The sequence below is a fragment of the Oncorhynchus kisutch genome, linkage group LG17 (genome assembly GCF_002021735.2).
Source record: "Oncorhynchus kisutch isolate 150728-3 linkage group LG17, Okis_V2, whole genome shotgun sequence".
NCBI classification, from domain to species: domain Eukaryota; kingdom Metazoa; phylum Chordata; class Actinopteri; order Salmoniformes; family Salmonidae; genus Oncorhynchus; species Oncorhynchus kisutch.
Window position 1 is genome coordinate 898,876 of NC_034190.2, and position 13,004 is coordinate 911,879.

Here is a 13,004-nt window from a genome sequence, read left to right on the forward strand (position 1 = left end):
CAGCTGTAACAGACATATACCAGGAGCTGTGCCAGGCCTGTTGACTCATCCAGCTGTAACAGACATATACCAGGAGCTGAGCCAGGCCTGGTCTGTTGACTCATCCAGCTGTAACAGACATATACCAGGAGCTGTGCCAGGCCTGTTGACTCATCCAGCTGTAACAGACATTTACCAGGAGCTGTGCCAGGCCCACCACGTCTGTTGACTCATCCAGCTGTAACAGACATATACCAGGAGCTGTGCCAGGCCCTCCACGTCTGTTGACTCATCCAGCTGTAACAGACATATACCAGGAGCTGTGCCAGGCCTGTTGACTCATCCAGCTGTAACAGACATATACCAGGAGCTGTGCCAGGCCCGCCACATCTGTTGACTCATCCAGCAGTAACAGACAAATACCAGGAGCTGTGTCAGGCACCACCACATCTGTTGACTCATCCAGCTGTAACAGACATATACCAGGAGCTGTGCCAGGCCTGTTGACTCATCCAGCTGTAACAGACATATACCAGGAGCTGTGCCAGGCCCTCCACGTCTGTTGACTCATCCAGCTGTAACAGACATATACCAGGAGCTGTGTCAGGCCCACCAAGTCTGTTGACTCATCCAGCTGTAACAGACATATACGAGGAGCTGTACCAGGCCTGTTGACTCATCCAGCTGTAACAGACATATACCAGGAGCTGTGCCAGGCCTGGTCTGTTGACTCATCCAGCTGTAACAGACATATACCAGGAGCTGTGCCAGGCCTGTTGACTCATCCAGCTGTAACAGACATTTACCAGGAGCTGTGCCAGGCCTGGTCTGTTGACTCATCCAGCTGTAACAGACATTTACCAGGAGCTGTGCCAGGCCCACCACGTCTGTTGACTCATCCAGCTGTAACAGACATATACCAGGAGCTGTGTCAGGCCCACCAAGTCTGTTGACTCATCCAGCTGTAACAGACATATACCAGGAGCTGTGTCAGGCACCACCACATCTGTTGACTCATCCAGCTGTAACAGACATATACCAGGAGCTGTGCCAGGCCCTCCACGTCTGTTGACTCATCCAGCTGTAACAGACATATACCAGGAGCTGTGTCAGGCCCACCAGGAGCTGTGTCAGGCCCCACCACGTCTGTTGACTCATCCAGCAGTAACCGACAAATACCAGGAGCTGTGTCAGGCCCCACCACGTCTGTTGACTCATCCAGCTGTAACAGACATATACCAGGAGCTGTGCCAGGTCCTCCACGTCTGTTGACTCATCCAGCTGTAACCGACATATACCAGGAGTTGTGCCAGGCCCTGTTGACTCATCCAGCTGTAACAGACATATACCAGGAGCTGTGCCAGGCCTGTTGACTCATCCAGCTGTAACAGACATATACCAGGAGCTGTGCCAGGCCCACCACGTCTGTTGACTCATCCAGCTGTAACAGACATATGCCAGGCCTGTTTACTCATCCAGCTGTAACAGACATATACCAGGAGCTGTGCCACGTCTGTTGACTCATCCAGCTGTAACAGACATATACCAGGAGCTGTGCCAGGCCTGTTTACCCATCCAGCTGTAACACATAGAATTCACTGGCTTGTATGTGAAGCAGTAATTGTTTCAAAACATCTCCTGCCATGTCACTGATGCGTCGTGAAACAGTGTTGTTTGATAAAGGCATTGTCTGTATAGTTTGTCTTGGCCTTTTCCCCCAGCATTGTCCCAGCCATATCCGCAGCAGCAGGACGAATTAAGTCCTCCACACTAGGGGCTTGCCTGTCCCAGCCATATCCGCAGCAGCAGGACGAATTAAGTCCTCCACACTAGGGGCTTGCCTGTCCCAGCCATATCCGCGGCAGCAGGAAGAATTAAGTCCTCCACAATAGGGGCTTGCCTGTCCCAGCAACTCGGCACCATGTAAGACACTTCTAGCCCCTTCTTATTCATGTTATTTTAATTATATTAATCATCTGTTGATTTTATACATGTCTTACTACTCAAGTCGTGTCAATTCTCACTCAAAAAACTCCTGCGGCTTATTTTTCGAAATTGTCATGTTTTGTTTCTAAATGACTGAAGAAGAGTTTCCTTGAGTTGTGAGATAGTACTTTTGCACATATAACACACTGTGGCTGAGGAAAGGCACTACTCCCAATATAAGTGAACCCCAAATCAATGTAGTTCTCATTTTTGCACCTTTTCGCTGGCCCGACGTCCCTGTCTGTTGTTCGGTGTTTTTCCAGGTAAGGGACCAGTAGCTTGGTGCTTTCCCGGGTAAGGGGGCAGTAGCTTGGTGCTTTCCCAGGTAAGGGGGCAGTAGCTTGGTGCTTTCCCAGGTAAGGGGCCAGTAGCTTGGTGTTTTCCCGGATAAGGGGCAGTAGCTTGGTGCTTTCCCAGGTAAGGGGGCAGTAGCTTGGTGCTTTCCCAGGTAAGGGGGCAGTAGCTTGGTGCTTTCCCAGGTACGGGGGCAGTAGCTTGGTGCTTTCCCAGGTAAGGGGGCAGTAGCTTGGTGCTTTCCCAGGTAAGGGGCCAGTAGCTTGGTGCTTTCCTGGGTAAGGGGCAGTAGCTTGGTGCTTTCCCGGATAAGGGGCAGTAGCTTGGTGCTTTCCCAGGTAAGGGGGCATTAGCTTGGTGCTTTCCCAGGTAAGGGGGCATTAGCTTGGTGCTTTCCCAGGTAAGGGGGCAGTAGCTTGGTGCTTTCCCAGGTAAGGGGCCAGTAGCTTGGTGCTTTCCCAGGTAAGGGGCCAGTAGCTTGGTGCTTTCCTGGGTAAGGGGCAGTAGCTTGGTGCTTTCCTGGGTAAGGGGCAGTAGCTTGGTGCTTTCCTGGGTAAGGGGACAGTAGCTTGGTGCTTTCCCAGGTAAGGGGGCAGTAGCTTGGTGCTTTCCCAGGTAAGGGGTAGTAGCTTGGTGCTTTCCCAGGTAAGGGGTAGTAGCTTGGTGCTTTCCCAGGTAAGGGGTAGTAGCCTGGTGTTTTCCCATGTAAGGGGCAGTAGCTTGGTGTTTTCCTGGGTAAGGGGGCAGTAGCTTGGTGCTTCCCCAGGTAAGGGGTAGTAGCTTGGTGCTTTCCCAGGTAAGGGGTAGTAGCTTGGTGTTTTCCCAGGTAAGGGGCAGTAGCTTAGTGTTTGTCTGGGTAAGGGGGCAGTAGCTTGGTGCTTTCCCAGGTAAGGGGTAATAGCTTGGTGCTTTCCCAGGTAAGGGGGCAGTAGCTTGGTGCTTTCCTGGGTAAGGGGCAGTAGCTTGGTGTTGTTCTGGGTAAGGGGGGCAGTAGCTTGGGGTCTTCCTGGGTAAGGAGGCAGTAGCTTGGTGCTTTCCTGGGTAAGGAGGCAGTAGCTTGGTACTTTCCCAGGTAAGGGGGCAGTAGCTTGGTGCTTTCCTGGTTAAGAGGGCAGTAGCTTGGTGCTTTCCTGGGTAAGGGGCAGTAGCTTGGTGCTTTCCCGGATAAGGGGGAGTAGCTTGGTGCTTTCCCAGGTAAGGGGCCAGTAGCTTGGTGCTTTCCCAGGTAAGGGGACAGTAGCTTGGTGCTTTCCTGGGTAAGGGGCAGTAGCTTGGTGCTTTCCTGGGTAAGGGGCAGTAGCTTGGTGCTTTCCCAGGTAAGGGGGCAGTAGCTTGGTGCTTTCCCAGGTAAGGGGGCATTAGCTTGGTGCTTTCCCAGGTAAGGGGGCAGTAGCTTGGTGCTTTCCCAGGTAAGGGGCCAGTAGCTTGGTGCTTTCCCAGGTAAGGGGCCAGTAGCTTGGTGCTTTCCTGGGTAAGGGGCAGTAGCTTGGTGCTTTCCTGGGTAAGGGGCAGTAGCTTGGTGCTTTCCTGGGTAAGGGGACAGTAGCTTGGTGCTTTCCCAGGTAAGGGGGCAGTAGCTTGGTGCTTTCCCAGGTAAGGGGTAGTAGCTTGGTGCTTTCCCAGGTAAGGGGTAGTAGCTTGGTGCTTTCCCAGGTAAGGGGTAGTAGCCTGGTGTTTTCCCATGTAAGGGGCAGTAGCTTGGTGTTTTCCTGGGTAAGGGGGCAGTAGCTTGGTGCTTCCCCAGGTAAGGGGTAGTAGCTTGGTGCTTTCCCAGGTAAGGGGTAGTAGCTTGGTGTTTTCCCAGGTAAGGGGCAGTAGCTTAGTGTTTGTCTGGGTAAGGGGGCAGTAGCTTGGTGCTTTCCCAGGTAAGGGGTAATAGCTTGGTGCTTTCCCAGGTAAGGGGGCAGTAGCTTGGTGCTTTCCTGGGTAAGGGGCAGTAGCTTGGTGTTGTTCTGGGTAAGGGGGGCAGTAGCTTGGGGTCTTCCTGGGTAAGGAGGCAGTAGCTTGGTGCTTTCCTGGGTAAGGAGGCAGTAGCTTGGTACTTTCCCAGGTAAGGGGGCAGTAGCTTGGTGCTTTCCTGGTTAAGAGGGCAGTAGCTTGGTGCTTTCCTGGGTAAGGGGCAGTAGCTTGGTGCTTTCCCGGATAAGGGGGAGTAGCTTGGTGCTTTCCCAGGTAAGGGGCCAGTAGCTTGGTGCTTTCCCAGGTAAGGGGACAGTAGCTTGGTGCTTTCCTGGGTAAGGGGCAGTAGCTTGGTGCTTTCCTGGGTAAGGGGCAGTAGCTTGGTGCTTTCCCAGGTAAGGGGGCAGTAGCTTGGTGCTTTCCCAGGTAAGGGGCCAGTAGCTTGGTGCTTTCCCGGATAAGGGGCAGTAGCTTGGTGCTTTCCCAGGTAAGGGGGCAGTAGCTTGGTGCTTTCCCAGGTAAGGGGGCAGTAGCTTGGTGCTTTCCCAGGTAAGGGGGCAGTAGCTTGGTGCTTTCCCAGGTAAGGGGCCAGTAGCTTGGTGCTTTCCTGGGTAAGGGGCAGTAGCTTGGTGCTTTCCCGGATAAGGGGCAGTAGCTTGGTGCTTTCCCAGGTAAGGGGGCATTAGCTTGGTGCTTTCCCAGGTAAGGGGGCATTAGCTTGGTGCTTTCCCAGGTAAGGGGGCAGTAGCTTGGTGCTTTCCCAGGTAAGGGGCCAGTAGCTTGGTGCTTTCCCAGGTAAGGGGCCAGTAGCTTGGTGCTTTCCTGGGTAAGGGGCAGTAGCTTGGTGCTTTCCTGGGTAAGGGGCAGTAGCTTGGTGCTTTCCTGGGTAAGGGGACAGTAGCTTGGTGCTTTCCCAGGTAAGGGGGCAGTAGCTTGGTGCTTTCCCAGGTAAGGGGTAGTAGCTTGGTGCTTTCCCAGGTAAGGGGTAGTAGCTTGGTGCTTTCCCAGGTAAGGGGTAGTAGCCTGGTGTTTTCCCATGTAAGGGGCAGTAGCTTGGTGTTTTCCTGGGTAAGGGGGCAGTAGCTTGGTGCTTCCCCAGGTAAGGGGTAGTAGCTTGGTGCTTTCCCAGGTAAGGGGTAGTAGCTTGGTGTTTTCCCAGGTAAGGGGCAGTAGCTTAGTGTTTGTCTGGGTAAGGGGGCAGTAGCTTGGTGCTTTCCCAGGTAAGGGGTAATAGCTTGGTGCTTTCCCAGGTAAGGGGGCAGTAGCTTGGTGCTTTCCTGGGTAAGGGGCAGTAGCTTGGTGTTGTTCTGGGTAAGGGGGGCAGTAGCTTGGGGTCTTCCTGGGTAAGGAGGCAGTAGCTTGGTGCTTTCCTGGGTAAGGAGGCAGTAGCTTGGTACTTTCCCAGGTAAGGGGGCAGTAGCTTGGTGCTTTCCTGGTTAAGAGGGCAGTAGCTTGGTGCTTTCCTGGGTAAGGGGCAGTAGCTTGGTGCTTTCCCGGATAAGGGGGAGTAGCTTGGTGCTTTCCCAGGTAAGGGGCCAGTAGCTTGGTGCTTTCCCAGGTAAGGGGACAGTAGCTTGGTGCTTTCCTGGGTAAGGGGCAGTAGCTTGGTGCTTTCCTGGGTAAGGGGCAGTAGCTTGGTGCTTTCCCAGGTAAGGGGCCAGTAGCTTGGTGCTTTCCTGGGTAAGGAGGCAGGAGCTTGGTGCTTTCCCAGGTAAGGGGACAGTAGCTTGGTGTTTTCCTGGGTAAGGGGACAGTAGCATGGTGTTTTCCTGGGTAAGGGACAGTAGCTTGGTGTTTTCTTGAGTAAGGGACAGTAGCTTGGTGCTTTCCTGGGTAAGGGGGGCAGTAGCTTGGTGCTTTCCCAGGTAAGGGGTAGTAGCTTGGTGCTTTCACAGGTAAGGGGGCAGTAGCTTGGTGCTTTCCTGGGTAAGGGGGCAGTAGCTTGGTGTTGTGCTGGGTAAGGGGGGCAGTAGCTTGGGGTTTTCCTGGGTAAGGAGGCAGTAGCTTGGTGCTTTCCTGGGTAAGGGGACAGTAGCTTGGTGCTTTCCCAGGTAAGGGCCAGTAGCTTGGTGCTTTCCCAGGTAAGGGGGCAGTAGCTTGGTGCTTTCCCTGGTAAGGGGGCAGTAGCTTGGTGCTTTCCCGGGTAAGGGGACAGTAGCTTGGTGCTTTCCTGAGTAAGGGGACAGTAGCTTGGTGCTTTCCTGGGTAAGGGGACAGTAGCTTGGTGCTTTCCTGGGTAAGGGGACAGTAGCTTGGTGCTTTCCTGGGTAAGGGGACAGTAGCTTGGTGCTTTCCTGGGTAAGGGGACAGTAGCTTGGTGCTTTCCTGGGTAAGGGGACAGTAGCTTGGTGTTTTCCTGGTTTAGGGGACAGTAGCTTGGTGTTTTCCTGGGTAAGGGGACAGTAGCTTGGTGCTTTCCCAGGTAAGGGGTCAGTAGCTTGGTGTTTTCCTGGGTAAGGGGCCAGTAGCTTGGTGTTTTCCCAGGTAAGGGGACAGTAGCTTGGTGTTTTCCTGGGTAAGCTCTACTGGTAGCAGTAGTACCAGTAGAGCTGGTAGTAGCAGTAGTACCAGTAGAGCTGGTAGTAGCAGTAGTACCAGTAGAGCTGGTAGTAGCAGTAGTTCCAGCAGAGCTGGTAGTAGCAGTAGTTCCAGCAGAGCTGGTAGTAGCAGTACTACCAGTAGAGCTGGTAGTAGCAGTAGTACCAGTAGAGCTGGTAGTAGCAGTAGTTCCAGCAGAGCTGGTAGTAGCAGTAGTTCCAGCAGAGCTGGTATGTGTCTCTATGTGTATGTGTCTCTATGTGTATGTGTCTCTATGTGTATGTGTCTCTATGTGTATGTGTCTCTATGTGTATGTGTCTCTATGTGTATGTGTCTCCATGGACACTGGAACTACTTTTTTAAAACCATTTATCTATAACAGCCTGAGAACATTTATTATTATTTCCAGATGATATTTTCCAATCTCTCAATGTGGTCCTGGTTGACTTCCTTTAACATGTGTTGGACCAGAGTGTTTAGACTGATGCTCCTGAGCCTCTGTCTCTCTGTGTGTGTCCATGTTTAGAGGGAACCTCCTGAGTCTATCTCTCTGTCTCTCTGTCTCTGTGTGTGTTCTTGGTTACAGGGAACCTCCTGAGTCTCCCCCTCTCTCGGTCTCTCTGTCTCTGTGTGTGTCCTTGTTTAGAGGGAACCTCCTGAGTCTCTCTCTGTCTCTCTGTCTCTCTGTGTGTGTCCATGTTTAGAGGGAACCTCCTGAGTCTTTCTCTCTCTGTCTCTGTGTGTCCATGTTTAGAGGGAACCTCCTGAGCCTCTGTCTCTCTGTCTCTGTGTGTCCATGTTCAGAGGGAACCTCCTGAGTCTCTGTCTGTCTGTCTCTGTGTGTCCATGTTTAGAGGGAACCTCCTGAGTCTCAGTCTGTCTCTGTGTGTCCATGTTTAGAGGGAACCTCCTGTGTCTCTGTGTGTCCATGTTTAGAGGGAACCTCTTGAGCCTCTGTCTGTCTCTGTGTGTCCATGTTTAGAGGGAACCTCCTGAGCCTCAGTCTGTCTCTGTGTGTCCATGTTTAGAGGGAACCTCCTGAGCCTCAGTCTGTCTCTGTGTGTCCATGTTTAGAGGGAACCTCCTGAGTCTCTGTGTGTCCATGTTTAGAGGGAACCTCCTGAGCCTCAGTCTGTCTCTGTGTGTCCATGTTTAGAGGGAACCTCCTGAGCCTCAGTCTGTCTCTGTGTGTCCATGTTTAGAGGGAACCTCCTGAGCCTCAGTCTGTCTCTGTGTGTCCATGTTTAGAGGGAACCTCCTGAGCCTCAGTCTGTCTCTGTGTCCATGTTTAGAGGGAACCTCTTGAGTCTCTGTGTGTCTCTCTACAGTGCCAACTCTACTAATCCCTCTCTTTTCAATAAGGGAGAGAGGGGAACACATAATAAAGAGCTATGGAAGGGGGGTGTGTGTGTGGGGGGGGGGGGGGTTCTGAGTGCATGTGTGCATGTGTGTGTGTGGTACGGAGGCCAAGGGGAGACCAGGAGAAAACATTGGTGGTACATGAAGACACACTGACAATATAAAAGGAGGAGAGGATAGAACTCCCCCACCCTGTAACATCTCAGCTAAGAGGAGAGGATAGAACTCCCCCACCCTGTAACATCTCAGCTAAGAGGAGAGGATAGAACTCCCCCACCCTGTAGCATCTCAGCTAAGAGGAGAGGATAGAACTCCCCCACCCTGTAACATCTCAGCTAAGAGGAGAGGAGAGGATAGAACTCCCCCACCCTGTAACATCTCAGCTAAGAGGAGAGGATAGAACTCCCCCACCCTGTAACATCTCAGCTAAGAGGAGAGGATAGAACTCCCCCACCCTGTAACATCTCAGCTAAGAGGAGAGGATAGAACTCCATCACCCTGTAACATCTCAGCTAAGAGGAGAGGATAGAACTCCCCCACCCTGTAACATCTCAGCTAAGAGGAGAGGATAGAACTCCCCCACCCTGTAACATCTCAGCTAAGAGGAGAGGAGAGGATAGAACTCCCCCACCCTGTAACATCTCAGCTAAGAGGAGAGGAGAGGATAGAACTCCCCCACCCTGTAACATCTCAGCTAAGAGGAGAGGATAGAACTCCCCCCACCCTGTAACATCTCAGCTAAGAGGAGAGGATAGAACTCCCCCACCCTGTAACATCTCAGCTAAGAGGAGAGGATAGAACTCCACCACCCTGTAACATCTCAGCTAAGAGGAGAGGATAGAACTCCCCCACCCTGTAACATCTCAGCTAAGAGGAGAGGAGAGGATAGAACTCCCCCCACCCTGTAACACCTCAGCTAAGAGGAGAGGATAGAACTCCCCCACCCTGTAACATCTCAGCTAAGAGGAGAGGATAGAACTCCCCCACCCTGTAACATCTCAGCTAAGAGGAGAGGATAGAACTCCACCACCCTGTAACATCTCAGCTAAGAGGAGAGGAGAGGATAGAACTCCCCCACCCTGTAACATCTCAGCTAAGAGGAGAGGAGAGGATAGAACTCCCCCCACCCTGTAACACCTCAGCTAAGAGGAGAGGATAGAACTCCCCCACCCTGTAACATCTCAGCTAAGAGGAGAGGATAGAACTCCCCCACCCTGTAACATCTCAGCTAAGAGGAGAGGAGAGGATAGAACTCCCCCCACCCTGTAACATCTCAGCTAAGAGGAGAGGAGAGGAGAGAACTCCCCCACCCTGTAACATCTCAGCTAAGAGGAGAGGAGAGGATAGAACTCCCCCACCCTGTAACATCTCAGCTAAGAGGAGAGGATAGAACTCCCCCACCCTGTAACATCTCAGCTAAGAGGAGAGGATAGAACTCCCCCACCCTGTAACATCTCAGCTAAGAGGAGAGGATAGAACTCCCCCACCCTGTAACATCTCAGCTAAGAGGAGAGGATAGAACTCCCCCACCCTGTAACATCTCAGCTAAGAGGAGAGGAGAGAATAGAACTCCCCCACCCTGTAACATCTCAGCTAAGAGGAGAGGATAGAACTCCCCCACCCTGTAACATCTCAGCTAAGAGGAGAGGATAGAACTCCCCCACCCTGTAACATCTCAGCTAAGAGGAGAGGAGAGAATAGAACTCCCCCACCCTGTAACATCTCAGCTAAGAGGAGAGGATAGAACTCCCCCACCCTGTAACATCTCAGCTAAGAGGAGAGGAGAGGATCGAACTCCCCCACCCTGTAACATCTCAGCTAAGAGGAGAGGATAGAACTCCCCCACCCTGTAACATCTCAGCTAAGAGGAGAGGAGAGGATAGAACTCCCCCACCCTGTAACATCTCAGCTAAGAGGAGAGGATATAACTCCACCACCCTGTAACATCTCAGCTAAGAGGAGAGGAGAGAACTCCCCCACCCTGTAACATCTCAGCTAAGAGGAGAGGATAGAACTCCCCCACCCTGTAACATCTCAGCTAAGAGGAGAGGAGAGGATAGAACTCCCCCCACCCTGTAACATCTCAGCTAAGAGGAGAGGAGAGGAGAGAACTCCCCCACCCTGTAACATCTCAGCTAAGAGGAGAGGAGAGGATAGAACTCCCCCACCCTGTAACATCTCAGCTAAGAGGAGAGGATAGAACTCCCCCACCCTGTAACATCTCAGCTAAGAGGAGAGGATAGAACTCCCCCACCCTGTAACATCTCAGCTAAGAGGAGAGGATAGAACTCCCCCACCCTGTAACATCTCAGCTAAGAGGAGAGGAGAGGATAGAACTCCCCCACCCTGTAACATCTCAGCTAAGAGGAGAGGATAGAATGGTTGGAGTTATAACCTACAGGAGGGTCTCTCTCCAGGAACATGGTTGGAGTTATAACCTACAGGAATGTCTCTCTCCAGGAACATGGTTGGAGTTAAAACCTACAGGAGGGTCTCTCTCCAGGAACATGGTTGGAGTTATAACCTACAGGAGGGTCTCTCTCCAGGAACATGGTTGGAGTTATAACCTACAGGAGGGTCTCTCTCCAGGAACATGGTTGGAGTTAAAACCTACAGGAATGTCTCTCTCCAGGAACATGGTTGGAGTTATAACCTACAGGAGGGTCTCTCTCCATCAACAGGGTTGGAGTTAAAACCTACAGGAGGGTCTCTCTCCAGGAACATGGTTGGAGTTAAAACTTACAGGAATGTCTCTCTCCAGGAACATGGTTGGAGTTAAAACCTACAGGAATGTCTCTCTCCAGGAACATGGTTGGAGTTATAACATACAGGAGGGTCTCTCTCCATCAACAGGGTTGGAGTTATAACCTACAGGAGGGTCTCTCTCCATCAACAGTGTTGGAGTTATAACCTACAGGAGGGTCTCTCTTCAGGAACATGGTTGGAGTTAAAACCTACAGGAATGTCTCTCTCCAGGAACATGGTTTGAGTTAAAACCTACAGGAGGGTCTCTCTCCAGGAACAGGGTTGGAGTTAAAACCTACAGGAGGGTCTCTCTCCATCAACAGGGTTGGAGTTATAACCTACAGGAGGGTCTCTCTCCAGGAACAGGGTTGGAGTTATAACCTACAGGAGGGTCTCTCTCCAGGAACAGGGTTGGAGTTATAACCTACAGGAGGGTCTCTCTCCATCAACAGGGTTGGAGTTATAACCTACAGGAGGGTCTCTCTCCAGGAACAGGGTTGGAGTTATAACCTACAGGAGGGTCTCTCTCCAGGAGCAGGGTTGTAGTTATAACCTACAGGAGGGTCTCTCTCCATCAACAGGGTTGGAGTTATAACCTACAGGAGGACATCTCCCTGGTTTACAGACTCACCACCAGCCCCAGCACCAGCATGCGGACGCGTTCTCCGATCTCGGGCGAGATGTCGTTGCCGAACTGCTGTAGAGTTGTGAGGAAGCGTTTCAGCTTGCTGAGCTGCCGGGCGCCGCACGCAAGAGGGAGCAGCTGATTGGCCAGCGAGGAAGATGAGGAGGAGCTAGGCCCGTTGCTGAAGCCGTTGGGTGGCGAGGGAGCTCCATTTAACGCCATGGGGGAGTGGCTGTTGTTGCCGTTGGTTACTGTAAACACAAAGAAGATTAAGAAAAACATACTAGGATTATACACAACAATATAATAAATAACACTAGGATTAAATACAAAAGCAGAATAGAAAACAGTTGGTTTATTCCTGGAATTCAGAACCACTTATTCAGAATGGTTAACAACTCAATGAAACAGTGTAATAGATGTTGGCTATTTGTGCATTAAATAATGTATTCTTCAATTCAATGAACATGTTAAGTGTGTATATGTAACATATAGAGATATGTAAGACAGCAGAGTGCATTGACTAATTGGACAGTCTGCGCAATTTCCCAAACAAACACACACACACACACACACACACACACACACACAGATATTTCCAATACTGGGAGAATCAAGGCAATTAATCTGCATCTGGAAACAATTAACACAAAGCTAGGAAATCAAATACCTCTAACCCTTCAGAGTGTAGTATAGTATAACTCTAACCCAGTAGAGATTCTGGCATGAGTGAGAGAAGGGGGGATATGAGTGACTCTGTGCAGGTACTCCCTGTATATAGCCTCGTTATTAGTTTGATTGGTTTACTATGTCCTTTTAATTTCACAAACAACTGTAAAAGCTTTTAACAGTAAAGCCTGAACCTGTTTTATCATGTGACCAATAGGATTTATATGGTTAGAACTGTCTCATAGCGATAGCAGGATACAGTATCTGTGTGTGTGTGTGTGTGTCAGTACTTACATGTAGTAGGTGTGAATGAGCTGGTTCGAGGGGCTCCCTGGGTGGTTGGAGGAGGAGGAGGCATGGTGGTTGGAGTTAATCTGGATTGTGTTTTCACATCCACAGGTGAGTCGGGCATAGTGGAGCACTTCTCAGTGTGATCTGGAGACACAGAGGAATACACTGTTTTAGATACATGTCGGTAACATGGTCATTTAGGTAACATGGTCATTTAGATACATGTAGGTAACATGGTAATTTAGATACATGTCGGTAACATGGTCATGTAGGTAACATGGTCATTTAGGTACATGTCGGTAACATGGTCATGTAGGTAACATGGTCATTTAGATACATGTAGGTAACATGGTCATGTCGGTAACATGGTCATTTAGGTACATGTCGGTAACATGGTCATTTAGGTACATGTAGGTAACATGGTCATTTAGGTACATGTAGGTAACATGGTCATTTAGATACATGTAGGTAACATGGTCATTTAGGTACATGTAGGTAACCTGGTCATTTAGGTACATGTTGTTAACATGATCATGTCGGTAACATGGTCATTTAGATACATGTAGGTAACATGGTCATTTAGATACATGTAGGTAACATGGCCATTTAGGTACATGTA

General features: G+C 50.8%; 1 protein-coding gene across 1 annotated transcript in view; it reads right to left on the reverse strand.

Annotated features, from left to right (window-relative positions):
* LOC109886786 (protein CBFA2T1-like) overlaps positions 1-13,004 on the reverse strand; it is a 246,884-nt gene that overhangs the window by 101,817 nt on the left and 132,063 nt on the right. Inside the window, 2 exon segments of the mRNA XM_031794995.1 lie at positions 11,432-11,676; positions 12,389-12,529. Of these exon segments, the coding sequence (XP_031650855.1) occupies positions 11,432-11,676; positions 12,389-12,529 (386 nt within the window).